Here is a 15,129-nt window from a genome sequence, read left to right as displayed (position 1 = left end):
TTTTTCTACAAACATCTTGTGTAAAAGCTTTATTTTCAATAGCAGATGATGTGGTGTTGCTGTTGTGAACTTGAGGACAAACCTTTGCACTTCATGTTTGTTCCCTGTTGTAATCCAAACCAGTTATCAGAAACATCTGCATTCATTCAATCTGATCTCTTGTTATCTGGTGGTCTGAGTCTTTATCAAAGGGCTTGATATGAATGCAGACTGAAACTACGTTTCATTTAAAACATGATTTTACTGGTATTATTACTGAACATTAGTGTTAGAAACTCACAGGATAGTTTTCACACATCAGGGTTTGTTCATAACACAAAGTTAAAATGAACATTCATGTGCTTCTGCAAAACCTGTTAACACGCACACAAAGAAACAGATTTCAAGAATCAAATCACTTTGAATTAAAATGAATTTATTCCTGAAGTATTACAAAGTTTGGCAACAAGAAGGAAACCAAATACAGCGTAATAATTCATTAAAACATATCAAGTCATTACATTATAAAAATACAGAAATACTTGATGCCGTGACAATATTTGCCCACTGTGAGATTTAAATCATGCTCAATAATAAAAATAAACACTTTATGAAGCTAAATAAATATTCTGTGTATTATAAAAAGGCGTCAGATGATGCCTTATGAAGAGGCACTTTGATTTAAAATCATCTCTAATTATACAGACACATTCAGTCATATTGAATCAAACTCACTACAGATCAAAAATACATCTTAATATTTACATGCATTTTGAACGATCTTTGTTTTCTTAGGAACTGCGTTTATAGCTAACAAACATCGTGGCCAAACAGATTCAAGGTTTAATGCAAGAAATAAAACATAAAAAATGTAAAAATGACCGAAGCATTGTGAGCATATGTTGGCTAAATCATGTAACGAATGTTTATGTATACCGACATAACTCTTAAGCAACAACATTAACCAATTTCAGAGGATGAAAACAAACATTCTTAGCTGTAATTCTGGAAGCTTCAGAGTGATGTGACGTCAGAGCGACTCAAAAGATCTGTGGTTCAGTTGCACATTTTCAAGATGAAGCTTAGCTTTACATCTGCAACTAAATCAGCCAGAGAAACAGAGAATGAAATAAAGATGGTAAAGTCTTCACTTAGTCTTGTAAACATCACGCTTGACATGACGCTTTCTCTGTTGCCGTGGTTACGACAGGTCAGAACGCGTGTCGGGCCGGCGTCTGTGGCGCCCTGCGAGGCTGCGTGCGTGCCGCTGTATCCCGGGCGAGCGCAGCTCTTCCTCCTCACGCGCGATGACAGGATCGTCGGGCTGTACGGGCCGGGGCTCGGGGTAGTTGGGCTGATAGTAAGAGGCGTAGCTGCCATACGGGTCGTCCTCCTCGGCTTCACCCTCCGGTCCAAACGGCTGGTACGAGCTGGCCGGCAGCTGTTCTACAGGAACATCTCTGTCAGTCAGCTCGGCATCAAAACCCCTTTCTGACCCACACACCGCATGCAAGCAGCACAGCTACACTACACTACAGGACACACACACAGATCCTGAAAGCTCCGGATTAAAGCACAGATCAATGACAAACACCATTCTCTGATCAGAGACACACACACACACACGCCCACACACACACATGTTGGGTTTCCATGTTTTATGGGGACATTCCATAGACGCAATGGTTTTTATACTGTAGAAACTGTATATCATATTCCCTCCCCCTAACCCTAACAATCACACACAACTGTCTGCTCTTTTACATTTTCACAAAAGTTCATTCTGTATGATTTATAAGCTTGTTTCCTCATGGGGACCAAAAAATGTCCCCTCAAGGACAAGGATTTTGGATATCGCCATCTTTGTGGGGACATTTTGTACACGCACACACACGCATGTTTGCGCAGCTATCTTTATAGGGTAAACACAACTGATGTACTTGTTGCATCAAAGAGTACAGAACAGTACTCTACTCTCAGCCAGTCTTGTCTCATTGTTCCAAGGTTACCACAGCGAGCAGGATGCAGTTCATGGCCTGACCTGATGGTAGAGCGGAGAATGGGAAGTGGGGACCTGACAAGAGCTGAGATGATAGAGCTGGATAAAGAAGGACGCGGTCTCTTGACATGTCTTCACCACAAAACTTCAAATGCTATTAGATTATTAATGATAATCTTAAACTATAATTTATTTTATTATTAAGTTTATTTATTTTATTTAGCCTTGTTGTGCAAGTTCTCTGGAGCTTGTGCAGAGGCAGCAGCTTTTGCCAGAGGGGAACTGGAATCCCCTGGTTGGGCCTGGGTTCTCCTGAGGTTTTTTTTCTCGATTAGAGTTTTGGGTTCCTCGCCACCGTTTGCATACTGTTTTTGCACTATCTGCCTGACCGGGGGGGCTGCTTTAGAATCTTAAAGTTTTACTTAATTAATATTGCATATAGGAATTTATTATCTGTTATATTTGACCTGTGCTTCTCTCTCCTTTATCCTAAATGTGTGCTCTCACTGAGCGTGTGTGTGTGTGCGTACTTGTCTGTGTACGTACGTGTGTGTGTGTGTTGTGTGTGTGTGTGTGTGCGTGCGCATCCGTGTGTGTGTGTGTCTCTGTGTCTGTGTGTGTTGGTGCGTGTTGTGTGTGTGGAGTGTTTTGTGTGTGGGTGTGTGTGTTGGTGCGTGTTGTGTGTGTGGAGTGTTTTGTGTGTGGGTGTGTCTGTCTTCTGTGTTTTCAACCTTTTCTTGTTTTTGCAGGTACAACTTTGATTGTTTTGCTTGTAGTCAATGTGTCTCATGTACAGCTGCTTTGTAACAATGAAAATTGTAAAAGCGCTATATAAATAAAGTTGAGTTGAGTTTATGAGGACATACATTGACGCAATGCAATCTCTAGACAGTCACCCTAACCATCAGAACTACATGCCTGACCCTAACCCTGATTATAACCTAAACCCTAAAACCAAGTCTTCACCCTCAAACAGCCCTTTAAAGGGGTCTCTGGAAGTGAGGACCGGCCAAAATGTCCTCACTTTACTCTCCTTGTCCTCACACTGCTGGTCTTCAACTCAAACCGGTCCTCACAAATATAGATGTACAAGTACACGCACACACACACACACACACGCACACGTGTTTTATTATCTCCGTGGGGACAGTCCATAGGCGTAATGTTTTTATACTGTACAAACTGTATATTCTATCCCCTATCCCTAACCCTATCCCTAAACCTAAAGATCATAGAACACTTTTGGCATTTTTAGATTTTTAAAAAATATTGTTCTGTACAATTTATTAGCTTTTGTGCCCATGAGGACCTCAATTTTGGTCCCCACAGTGACACGAGTCCCCATGTGTTGGTGTGCATTCATGTTTAGGTCCCCACTAACATATAAAAACATGAACACACACATGCACACACATGGGTTAGACCATTTGATGCAGCACATGCACAACTCAACATGTCATGAGGGTCACACATAACAGAGAAATCACCCATGATGAATACACACAGGTAAATGTGCAATAAACACACATTCTTGTCATGCAGATGGTGTGTAACTCATGCATGTGTCGTCCCTGCAGGGGGGACATAAATATTGTGTGTAGTACATGTGCGAGTGTGTTTGAGATTCACCTCCAACATTGTATCCTAAGCAAGAGTTCTGGTCACAATATCCGGGCGGTCCGGGCGGACCCACGGGTCCTGGAATTCCAGGTCTGCCGGGAGTACCGGGGTTACCGGGACGACCAGAAGCTCCAGTACTTCCTGTTCTCCCTTCACCGGGCGGTCCTGCGGGGTGACAGGAAACACACATTCAGCTCTATGAAGGTATTTCAGTAGTAAAACTTGAGAGCATGTAGATTTTAATTTGTGAACTTGTAAAGTGAGTATTTGTACCTGTAAACTAAAATGTACACTCACAGCCCCAATGTGAAAACTTGTCAAATAAAAAACTGAAGTTGAATGTTGAGATTTGCACTCGTGGACAAAACTCACAAATCTGTCTTCTGAATTTGAAGTTGCAGAAAAATAGTCACAAACGTGTAAACTGGCATTTACAAAATACATTGGCAGATACAAATGCATAGCACGTATTTATACGTTTTCCTAGATTCAGATTTGAATTGTAACCACAAATAGGCATCTACAACCTCTCAAATCTGTCACTGCAGTTTCAAATCTTCCCGCCTTGACTTTTGCTACTACTTTCGCGATGAACCCGTTGCAAAACTAACTTGTGCACTTGAAAGCTCAGAGGCGAGAGAAAGAACGGCATTTGATGACGTCACGCGGCTGAGCCACACCGCCCCCTAATGGCGGGAAAAATCACAATTTAAATCACTAATACAGCATTTAAAGGTACAGTGCGGGATGTTTTGTATGATCTATTAACAGAAATGCAATATAACATACAAAACTGTGTCTTTAGATGTGTATAAAAACCTTACGTAATGAAAAGTTATGTTTGTATTACCTTAGAATAAACCAGTTGTATCTACATAGGGAGCGGGCCTATCTACATGGAATTTGTTATGTTGCGCAGCCATGTTTTGTACAGTAAGCTCTAACGGACAAACAGCTCTACAGAGCGCGTTTCGTATATGTTGGTCTTCGTGTGTGTTTTTATCACTGAGTTGAAAACTGAGTTCATCACTGAGTTGAAGACGCACAAAGTAGTAAGTCGTAGTACGGAGAGGAGGAGGAGTAGTCGTCGTCTAGCTGAAGCAACTGATTGTTCTGTCTTAGAAGTTTTGATAAAATGGAGGACCATGCGTATTGTGCACAAGAGACGAATTAGAGACAAACGGCGGCAGAAATCCAGGATAAACATCGGTGTATCTATTACCAGATGGAAGGCACTGTTGAAAGACAAATGTTTTCAAGGCAACGCCGAAGTTGCCTGTTTTCTGCTAGACTGGTAAGATAATTCAACATTTTCAATGTTTACCAAACAACTGTTTTGTTGAAATGGTAACGTTAGCATTTTATACCAATGGCCATATAACCTCTGAATAATAATGTTTTTCCGTCCCTGCGGTACGTACTCCGGTTGTTCCTGACTTTACAAAGGGGGAGACAAACGTCTACTAACTTACACCTAACTGCCTATGTCGCTGTCAGATCAAACGCTTTGAACAGCGTTGCTATTTACGATTAGCTAACTTTAGTTACTTCACTACTCTCAGCATGTACTAGATAGCACGCAAGAAATATATCTAATTATAGAATTGTAACAGTAACTTTCGCAATAGAATACATGTTAAATGATTAATTACGTTAATATATTGCCTTACCTGCTTGTATCACTGCTATCCGCTGTCTCAGTAGACGACATCTTTTTTTACTGCTGCGGCCACCGTCGTCATTCGAAAGGGAGGGGTGGGCAAATGACTCAGAGATTCGTTGCAAAACTATAATACAACGCCAGTGGCCGCTGATTTTCAAGAACTGCGCCTTTAATTTAAGATGAAACTCTAAATCAATAAATACATTTTCCTTAACAAAAATACTACTTGCGGCCACTTTTTTACTATAAATTAACTTTTCTATTTTATTCTCTTTTATATTTACTGCAGTATATCTTTGTTCTATGTTTTTCCTTTATTATATATTTATTGCTTTTCTACCCCATCTGCAAAATATAAAAAATTTTTACAGGTACATGCCGTATGACAATAAAGATCTTGAATCTGATAAGGGTGATGTATAAATTAGCAACCTAATTAACAACCTAACTTAGCTGAAGCAAGTTCGCTGACGATAATGATCAAAATTAAAAACAGAAAATGTACAGTCAGCCTGTCATTGTGTAAGGCTCCTATATCAGAATGATCAGAATCAGTTCTTGTATAACACTGAAGGGGTTTATTCTGCGATAACAACCGACTGGATGCATTATCCTGCGGCTAGTAATTATCACATGAGAAAATAATTGTACCCTAAATATTGATTAAATATGTTTAAGCTCATCTGTTAAAAATCCAAACCTTCCATGAGAAAAGAAACTTCCAGGTAAACCCACAACCCCAATACTGTATATGGTGGCATTGCACAGTCCTGCATACAATTTCTGTTCATTTTCCCTTTATTGAAAATAACAAAAAAATATAAAAAAGTAGAAATAGCTTAAAATTGCAATAATGGTCAATAATACATTGCTCACTGAATTTAATTTACATTTATATTATACTACCAGGAACGTGTTTTTTTTAAATATTAATATAATATTATATTTTAAAACAAACCATAGTACACAACGGATTATCGATAGTATACAGACTGATATCATTAAAATACATTACGAAATGATATCTATACAAGATAGTATAAGTCATGGAATAATTATACATGATAGTATACATAAGTCTGATGGTTTCGCTTTAGTTATTTAAACATTATTTAAACTATTATTTGCTAGATCCTTTCATTGTGATTTTCCTGCCATTAGGGGGCGGTGTGGCTCAGCCACGTGACGTCTTCAAATGCCGTTCTTTCTCTCGCCTCTGAGCTTTCAAGTGCACAAGTTAGTTTTGCAACGGGTTCATCGCGAAAGTAGTAGCAAAAGTCAAGGCGGGAAGATTTGAAACTGCAGTGACAGATTTGAGAGGTTGTAGATGCCTATTTGTGGTTACAATTCAAATCTGAATCTAGGAAAACGTATAAATACGTGCTATGCATTTGTATCTGCCAATGTATTTTGTAAATGCCAGTTTACACGTTTGTGACTATTTTTCTGCAACTTCAAATTCAGAAGACAGATTTGTGAGTTTTGTCCACGAGTGCAAATCTCAACATTCAACTTCAGTTTTTTATTTGACAAGTTTTCACATTGGGGCTGTGAGTGTACATTTTAGTTTACAGGTACAAATACTCACTTTACAAGTTCACAAATTAAAATCTACATGCTCTCAAGTTTTGCTACTGAAATACCTTCATACAGCTCGGTCAGAATGATGTCGAGTTTATCTGTGTCTCTTGATGGACGATATGACGAGTATCAGGTGTGTTTACCTGGAGGCCCAGCAGCTCCTCGGAGTCCCTGCACACCCACACCTGGACTCCCTTTCTCTCCTTTCTCACCCGGAGGACCTGATGATAAAGACAAAACCAGATTCAGACCAGAGATCTGTGAGTGACTCCTGACAGGTTTTTAGTGTACTGATTGAATTTTGGGTCATATTTGGATGAATGTTGTATTTGTTTGTTTTTTGCATCAATGTGATGTTTGCTATAAAGTCAAACATTCATCCGTCACCTCTGGCTCCGGGCTGGCCGTTCTCTCCATTACTGCCAGGAAATCCAGGTCGCCCAGACGGGCCCTGCTCTCCCTGAGGTCCTGGGGCTCCTGGTCGTCCGGACTCTCCTGGAGGGCCGGGCACGGTGCGGATAGAGACCGGCTGACTGGGAACGTGATTGAGAATGGAGTTGTAACGTGCCATGTGACCTGTGACCCAGCAGAGAACGACACGTTACACAAACACACAGACAGAGCGAGCGTGTGTGTGTATAGACTCACTCTGAATGAGTTGCTCACACACTTGTCTGGCGATGGCCTGAACGGACGCTGTTGACTGCACATCACCCTGTTATAAACAAACACTTCAGCCTTCAAACTACTGTCAGTTATACTGTGACGAGCTGTAGAAATCAGAATGACTGACTCATTTGATCAGCCAAGGACAAAAAACAAGGAAGACCGCACACACCCTCGCCCAACCCCCCCAAAATAGTCTTTAAAGTTACTACTTAAATGTTACATGATTAAAAACAGGAAACTTTTTGCCAAACATAGATCTTTTTCACTTAGCAACAGAAAAACAAACTATTATCATTTTCCAATTCCGTCTGTTCTCGACTGCTTCCTCCTGTCACGCGTAAGGCGTGGGAAATGACCTATTGGGAACTTCAACTGTGCTGAAATAGTGGGATTATAACACCTAGGGGCGGTTTCCCGGACAGGGATTATTTTAAACCAGGACTAAGCCTTAGTCAAATTAGGACATTTAAGTAGTTTTTACAAACATACCTTACAAAAAACATGACTTGTGTGCATTTTGAGACAAAACAATGCTACTGTTGTATTTTAAGATGTCACTGCTAACTGTTTTCAGTGTAGACAGCTCTAACATATACTTTAGTCTAAGACTAGTCATAAGCATTGTCCGGGAAACCGCCCCCTTGTCCTATTAAGACAATCAAATGTTTATTAGTTTAATAGTCACCTAGACAATATTTAATCAAATAAATTGATGGTTTGTGCAAATATCTTATGCTAATGTCAAACAAGATGGCATTTACAAATGGCCCTTGAGTAGTTTATACTAGGCCTACTTTAAATTTGATTGTAATCAGCAATAATTCCTTTAACAATAATTGAACAAAAAGTAAAGAATATTGTGGCCTCACGAGACTTCCACACACAGCCACTAGGTGGCGCATCTACGTCATTCATACATTCATTTTAGATCATCTAAATGTATGCTTTCATTTAATGAAAGACTTCAACTTGAAATGTATGACTTCAACGCGTTTATATTACAGGGACTAGATCGGCCATTTGTATAGTTTCAAGCCATCAAATCACGGAATGGCCTATTTTAGTCTCTGTACATAGATCATATCATATGACGTCTCAACTTCCAGACTCGGGATTTTCTGTAAACGCTGTTCAGTTCCCCACTTCATTAAAAATGACACCACACACATTTCTGAGTACCAAAACAGCCGTGTTTGGCTTCTATTAGTCTGTTTGGACTCTCTGGAAACAAAGTTCACTCCCAAAATGATGTTCTTCTGAATGAAGCGGTCGTTCAGCATTTACAACAAGCGTGTACATGACGTAGAGAGCGTAGAAATTATCCTGTTGGCCAGCTGTATGATTACCACGCGCGCACATCCCCAATCCCGCCACCAATTCAAATAAATCGAATGTATGCAAATTACGCGGGTGATCCCAGCGAGGTCAAAAAGTCACATCCCTGCTGACTCCAGATCAGTGAGAAGAGAGCACTCACCCTCTCACCCTTCTCTCCTTTAGCTCCTAGGATACCCTGAAAGACAGAGAGGACTTTAATATCAGACACCTGCTCTCACACACACACAGAGAGAGAACGAGACGTACCGGAGGACCCTGGTGTCCTGTAGGTCCTGGGGGGCCGTTTTCTCCTGGGGCTCCTGGAGCCCCCGGACCTCCCTGTTGAAGAGACCAGTTCTACATCACACTTCAACAAATAAAAGAGCGTTCACAGAACCCTAACCCCGTTTCCATGACAACCCTGATAGAACTACTGATTACCGTAGTACACATAACAAATCTGAACTGTACTGTACACAGTGTGTGTGTGTGTGACAGTTGTTTTGGACTCACTATGGTTCCCCGGGGTCCCTCTCTTCCCTGAGGCCCATCTTTACCCGTCAGGCCCTGTGGAGGATGAGAAACAAGTCACCACACACTGTATATGATCAGACTCAGAGTTATTGTCAGGTGTGTTACCCGGTGTCCTGGGGGCCCGTCACGTCCTGCTGGCCCTGGAGTGCCTGGAACACCCTACAGGAACACATCGCAGACATGAGACGTGATCAGTAAAGAGAGAGAGCAAATGAAGGTGCGGTTTGTGATCGTCTCTTTACCTGAGGCCCTGGAGAGCCTGCCTCACCTTTCTGCCCCGTCTCACCGGCGGCCCCCTAAACACACACAAACAGGGTTCAGTCTTCAAAATGACTCGGCTTAAACGTAACATGATTTCATTTGCCTTTGATATAAATTCGTGTTGAAATAAGGTGTTGAAATGTAACAAGTGTAATGTTGTCAGAAATTCTGTGAAGTCAGACTGTTGTCTGAGACCCTCCGGATGTTTTGACAGAAAATGGAATCAAATGTTAAAGGAAATTCAAGGCAGCAGGTTATTAAGGATTGATATTATAGAGACGGCACACGCTGATCAGATGTGAAGCTCTGTGTGCCTTTTTGAACTGTTAAATGTGACATTACCTGAGGGCCTCTGATGGAGCGTCCGCTGGGCCCTGGGGGTCCGGGGGGACCCTGAGCACCTGGAACTCCAGCATCACCTACTAGACCAACAGGACCCTACAACACACACACACACGATTTTTTGACACTGCAGAGATGTGTCTGTAATAGTTCTTTGTGAAATCTATTTGTGTAATGATGATGTGTTTCTCATCTCAGGTTATTCTCTGCTTGACTTCAGGGTTAGCGAGTCCTCTACAAAATGTCAACTGCTATTAGAATATTAATGATAATATTAAACCTATTATCTACCTTTTTACTATGTTTATTTTCTTTTAGCCTAGTTGTGCAAGCGCAGCGGAGCTTGTGGAGACGCTGCAGTAGTGTCAGAGGGGAACTGGTTCCTCTGGGTGGGCCGGGGTTATCCCAAGGTTTTTTTTCTCCATTGAAGTTGTGGGTTCGTCGCCACCGTTTGCACACTGTTGTGCACTGTTTGTCTGACCGGGGGGGCTGCTGACATCAGCTTTACAATTTAAAGTTTTTGTATTTATTAATATCAATTTAAATGTAACATTCTGCTTAATTGATTTATTATTAGATACAGGAATTTATAGTCTGTTTAATGTGTGACCTACGTTTCTCTCTCCTTTATATTAAATGTGTGCTTCTCTGTGATAACCACACTGTGTGCGTGTGTGTTAGTACGTGTGTATTTTGTGTTCTGACTGTTTCTGTGTTGGAGTTCATGTACCCCTGGTCCAGGTTCTCCTCGATCTCCTCGAGCTCCTCTGATACCAGGACCTCCCTGCAAACACACACACACAGTCATTGATGGTGATCTGCAGGTCTGCGAGTTATCATTTGTATGGATGCTGAGCTCATACAGGGGGTCCCGTGGGGCCAGGGGGTCCCTTGCTGTCCTGTGTGCAGGTGCAGGCACGGGGCAGTGCGGGACAATCTGATTCCTTTCTCTGACGACACAAAAAACACTTGACGTAAGACTAAAAGTGTCTGTGCTGAATCACTCTTGAGACTCATGAAGAACACAAACACAGGACTCACGCTCACCAGGTTGCCTGGAACTCGCAGTCATTTCAACACACACACGCGCACACGCACGCACGCACGCACACACACACACTCACCAGGTTGGGCAGCTCACAGCATTTGTCCCGTCTGGCCCATGATGTGCTACAAACAATATCAAACGATTGCAGCTGAAACTGAACACACAAACCAACTCTGTTATTACAACACTAAACTCACTGTACCCAGACCAAAAACAACACGCGCGCACGCACACACACAGTACCGGTGCAGAGTTGACTTTGGATCCTCTGGATCGAACCGTCCTGCCCAGCACCTCCAAACCATCAGTGCTGATGTTACTGGCAGCATTAATAGATTTCTCACCCACTGACTTACAGTCAACCATCACCAGAGCCGAGGTCTTACTCACTGCGATGTGGAGCTGCGCACACACACACACACACACACACACACCATTTGAATGGGTTGATGTTATAATCACACGATGAGATCATCTGTTTTCTCAAACGTTTCCTGATAGACAGAAATGAGTGTGTGAACTCAGACCTTATGAAAACTGCCGTAAAAGAGTTTCTGAATTTCTGCCCCCTCAAACGTCACCGCCTGGAAATCACCGTTATAGTCTGTGTTGAAGAAGGTCAAAGTCTTCCCTTCATCTGTGAAGTCAAGTGAGGAGGCGAGACATCACCGACACGTGCACACAGAAACACTTTACGTCTTTATGATGATGACAAGGTCTCTCACTCACTGTCCAGAATCACACCCACTAATGGCTCGTTGTTGCTGTTCAGGATTGCCCACAATGCAAATGGCTCCTTGGGGGTTTCTGGAAGCAGCCGGAAAAGCATTGTGATGGTGTAGTCTGATGGCAGACCCTCCGGATGGATTAACCTAGAGGTGAGTGGAATTCATTCACATCAGTGTGGGTCTGATACGGTCTCGTGTAGTTTTCTCTGTTGAAGAATGTGAGGCTACAGCACAGATACAAAGAAACCACACGAGACGTCCACCTCACACAGCTCGTGCTCACCTGGTGGGTTGTGTGATGAGATTATCACTACTCAGTCTGTAGCTGCTGTAACTGTTAAAGGTGCCGGGCTGCATGGAGACACCGTTCACACTGCTGTACGTGTGAACCACCAAACCAAACATCTCCATCATCCTGAAGCCTGCGTGAGAGAGAGAGAGTGTGTGTAAATAATACAGTCCTCAGATGATTGAAGATGTGTGCAGAATTACTGTAGTCCATTAGAGAATATGTACTTCCGCTAGAACCTTCCGGATGCACATAGCATTAGTGAGTCTAACTATTCAAACGTCGACAACCAAGAAGGACTGATGGCACTTCAGGCCATCCGTTCAAGGTACATCAACAAATATGAAAAAAAGCAAAGTGAACTTTTGCACGTACTCGAGGCATGATCACAGAGGCACTTAACAATGCTCACCTGGAGTTGGCTGAAATGTGAAGGTTTTCTTACTAAACCCATCGTGATCACTCTGTGAAAATCCCCTGGAGTGCTATGAGAGCTGGCTGAGATTGCAGCGGAAGTACGTCATCGTCCCATGTGCATCTACCCCATCATGAGCATGTTCACTGTTAAGAGTTTGTTCGGAATATTGTGTGTGTGCGTTACCTGGTAATGTGCTGCCACTCATAGGTACAGATGGACAGGCTATAGACAAAAGCACACAAACACTTAGAAACACGCACACACACGTTTGCTTATCTGTCTAAACAGAGACATTTCAATTCACAATAATCCAACAACCACAATTAGCCTAAACACTTCTATTGTTTTTATACACAGCTAGTTAAAAAAAACGATTATCCCCTAAACCTCAAGATCATTGCAGTTTAAGATTTTCAAAAATGATCGCTCTGTACGATTTATAAGCTTTTTTGCCCACGAGGACCTCAATTTTGGTCCCCACAGTGACACGAGTCCCCATGTGTTGGTGTGTATTCAGGTTTAGGTCCCCACCGGGATATACAAACATGAACACACACACACACACACTTACTTGCTGATGCGGCCTCACACACAAAGGTGACGAGCTTCTCTTCGATCTTTCTGAAGGCGTCGAGATCGTCCACGAAGAACACGTGTCTCTCACTGGGTTTGCTGGCAATACTCACCAGCTCGCCGTAATCGGCATCAGAAAAACCGATGGCAAACACGATATAACCTGCACAAAACAAACACTACTGACAACTGAAGTTTGGGTCATGGCGACAGAGCATGTTTAGATGGTTTCCATGGCGACTCACCTTCCACCTGGAGCTCCTGGGACACGAGAAGGACATCGTCTTGGGAACGCCCATCCGTCAGCACCACCAGGACTTTGGGCACGCCCCTTCTAGCCCCGCCCACCGCAGTGAACACAGCATCTTTGACGTGCTTCATGGCTCTGCCTGCGGAGGTCAGTGTTTGTTGAGAGAGAGATGAGTGATGATGTACAGGTCACATTCTTTACACATGTGCTGCCAACTATTTCATGACGTTCAACACTGAACATGAATATGTTACATGAAAGTAAGTGCAGAAATGAGGAGTTATGATCGTACCTGCCCACAGTTCAACAACTGAAGTACATGAGTCATCATATATTCACTTTTAATCCTGCGTATGTTATGTTAACAAATGATTCTATGAAATATCAACAAATATGTCCTTGACCGAGTGTGTAGGACATGCAAGGAAATCAAATCTTGATTTTGCTCAGCTCCAGTGTGAAGCAGTGATGAATAGCAGAAGAAATGGATGATGGAGGAGTTTGTCTTTACCTGTCTTTGTGTTTCCTCCTTTATAAGTGATTCTCTGAATAGCGTCCAGAAGAGTTTCTTTTTTGTCATAGGAGTTCAGTTTAAACTCTGTACGAGGATCGTCGCTGAACTGAGCGAGAGCCACCTGACACACAGACAAACAGATTCCTCAGATCCGATTAGAATGGTTCATGAGTTTCTGTGAGAAGACTGTTAGGAGCTAGCAGTCCTCTGGCTCATGAGTTTGGGGTGGTGCGAGTGTTTTTGTTTCTCAGTTTTTGACACTGATCTCTTGTGTGTCTGGATTAAACATCATCTGACGTCTGTGCGTGTGTGTGTACCTGTGTTCCATCAGGTCCGATCCTGTCCAGAGCTCCTGTTGTGCTGTACAGAAAACGGATGATCTTCTGGAAGTTTTCATCTCCAACACTCCACGAACCGTCCACCAGAAACACCAGGTCAGCTTTAGCTGCTCGACACACTGACAGAGAGAGACGCTCAGCGCTGGTTTATGAGTGTTTCTGAAGGGTGGGGTGTTGTTGTGTTGTGGTACCTTCTTTAGTAGCAGGTAAAGTGGCCGGGGGGGAGGTGGCGGCTCTGGTGGGGGGGACTGTGGGCACAGGAACTATAAGAAAAGAATCCATGTACAGTCAAAAACATGTGGAAAACATCTTGTTTCATCCGCGCACCGCTTGACGGCTGTAATGTAGTGAAATAACTGAATAATGTTGTTCTTGCTAAGCCTGTATGTGTCCAGGATAGATGGGATTGTCTTCAGGAATGATCACGGTATACAGAGTTAAGCAGCTCGTGTTTTTGGGATTCATCTCATCTCTGTGACTTTATGCTTCTTTTACTCGCGTCGCATGTGTGTTTTCAACCACTTCAGAAGACAGAATGAAATATATTTACGAGTGTGTTGTTGGCGTGTGTGCACTCACATGTTCTCTGTGTGGTGGTGACCGCAGGCCCTTCCGCGTCCTGCAGCTGAGCGTGAATGCTGATCTTGTACAATGTGTTCGGTGTGAGGTCATTAAAGCAGTACCTGGAGGCGGAGCCACCCAACCTCACTTCCTGTTTCTCACCATCTGAAAAGCATCCAGACATCACTCAACTGCAGCCAATCACATCCTTTCAGAAGTGCTCCAGAAAATGTTCACTGCAGAAAAACAGATCATCACATGAACACACACAGTGATGCACTCACTCAGCTGTGACTCAATGATGACACGGTACTGGTTGGCATGACGATGGGGCTGCCACTGGGCACACATGCTTGTCACCCGCACCTGGTATGTGTTGAGATTATTCACTCCCAGATAAACTAGACACAGAGAGAGAGAGAGAGACCCTTAATGAATGTACATA

At 42.7% G+C, this 15,129-nt stretch overlaps 1 protein-coding gene across 7 annotated transcripts in view; it reads right to left on the bottom strand.

The window, feature by feature from the left end:
* Positions 1-394: 394 nt before the first annotated feature.
* The window catches only part of LOC130566524 (collagen alpha-1(XIV) chain), a 42,671-nt gene continuing 27,936 nt past the window's right edge, over positions 395-15,129 (bottom strand). For 3 of the 7 annotated variants that reach the window (XM_057354000.1, XM_057353997.1, XM_057353999.1), the window contains 26 exons: positions 14,969-15,085; positions 14,703-14,849; positions 14,315-14,386; positions 14,103-14,242; positions 13,783-13,906; positions 13,267-13,410; positions 13,020-13,184; positions 12,632-12,670; positions 12,025-12,163; positions 11,743-11,885; positions 11,541-11,650; positions 11,257-11,415; positions 11,090-11,167; positions 10,829-10,915; positions 10,696-10,749; positions 9,966-10,061; positions 9,605-9,658; positions 9,468-9,521; positions 9,342-9,395; positions 9,096-9,167; positions 8,989-9,024; positions 7,491-7,557; positions 7,230-7,418; positions 6,986-7,063; positions 3,608-3,763; positions 395-1,425 (listed from right to left, as the gene is read on the bottom strand). In XM_057354000.1, the coding sequence (XP_057209983.1) occupies positions 1,181-1,425; positions 3,608-3,763; positions 6,986-7,063; positions 7,230-7,418; positions 7,491-7,557; positions 8,989-9,024; positions 9,096-9,167; positions 9,342-9,395; positions 9,468-9,521; positions 9,605-9,658; positions 9,966-10,061; positions 10,696-10,749; positions 10,829-10,915; positions 11,090-11,167; positions 11,257-11,415; positions 11,541-11,650; positions 11,743-11,885; positions 12,025-12,163; positions 12,632-12,670; positions 13,020-13,184; positions 13,267-13,410; positions 13,783-13,906; positions 14,103-14,242; positions 14,315-14,386; positions 14,703-14,849; positions 14,969-15,085 (2,819 nt within the window). In that variant the 3' untranslated portion in view covers positions 395-1,180. Of the gene's footprint in view, positions 1,426-3,607; positions 3,764-6,985; positions 7,064-7,229; positions 7,419-7,490; positions 7,558-8,917; positions 9,025-9,095; positions 9,168-9,341; positions 9,396-9,467; positions 9,522-9,604; positions 9,659-9,965; positions 10,062-10,695; positions 10,750-10,828; positions 10,916-11,089; positions 11,168-11,256; positions 11,416-11,540; positions 11,651-11,742; positions 11,886-12,024; positions 12,164-12,631; positions 12,671-13,019; positions 13,185-13,266; positions 13,411-13,782; positions 13,907-14,102; positions 14,243-14,314; positions 14,387-14,702; positions 14,850-14,968; positions 15,086-15,129 lie in introns of all 7 variants that reach the window. The other 4 variants (XM_057353995.1, XM_057353994.1, XM_057353993.1 and 1 more) reach the window with 4 other exon arrangements.

The sequence above is a fragment of the Triplophysa rosa genome, linkage group LG16 (assembly GCF_024868665.1).
Source record: "Triplophysa rosa linkage group LG16, Trosa_1v2, whole genome shotgun sequence".
In the NCBI taxonomy this organism is placed as follows: Eukaryota; Metazoa; Chordata; class Actinopteri; order Cypriniformes; family Nemacheilidae; genus Triplophysa; species Triplophysa rosa.
This window is presented reverse-complemented; position numbering and strand designations above follow the sequence as displayed.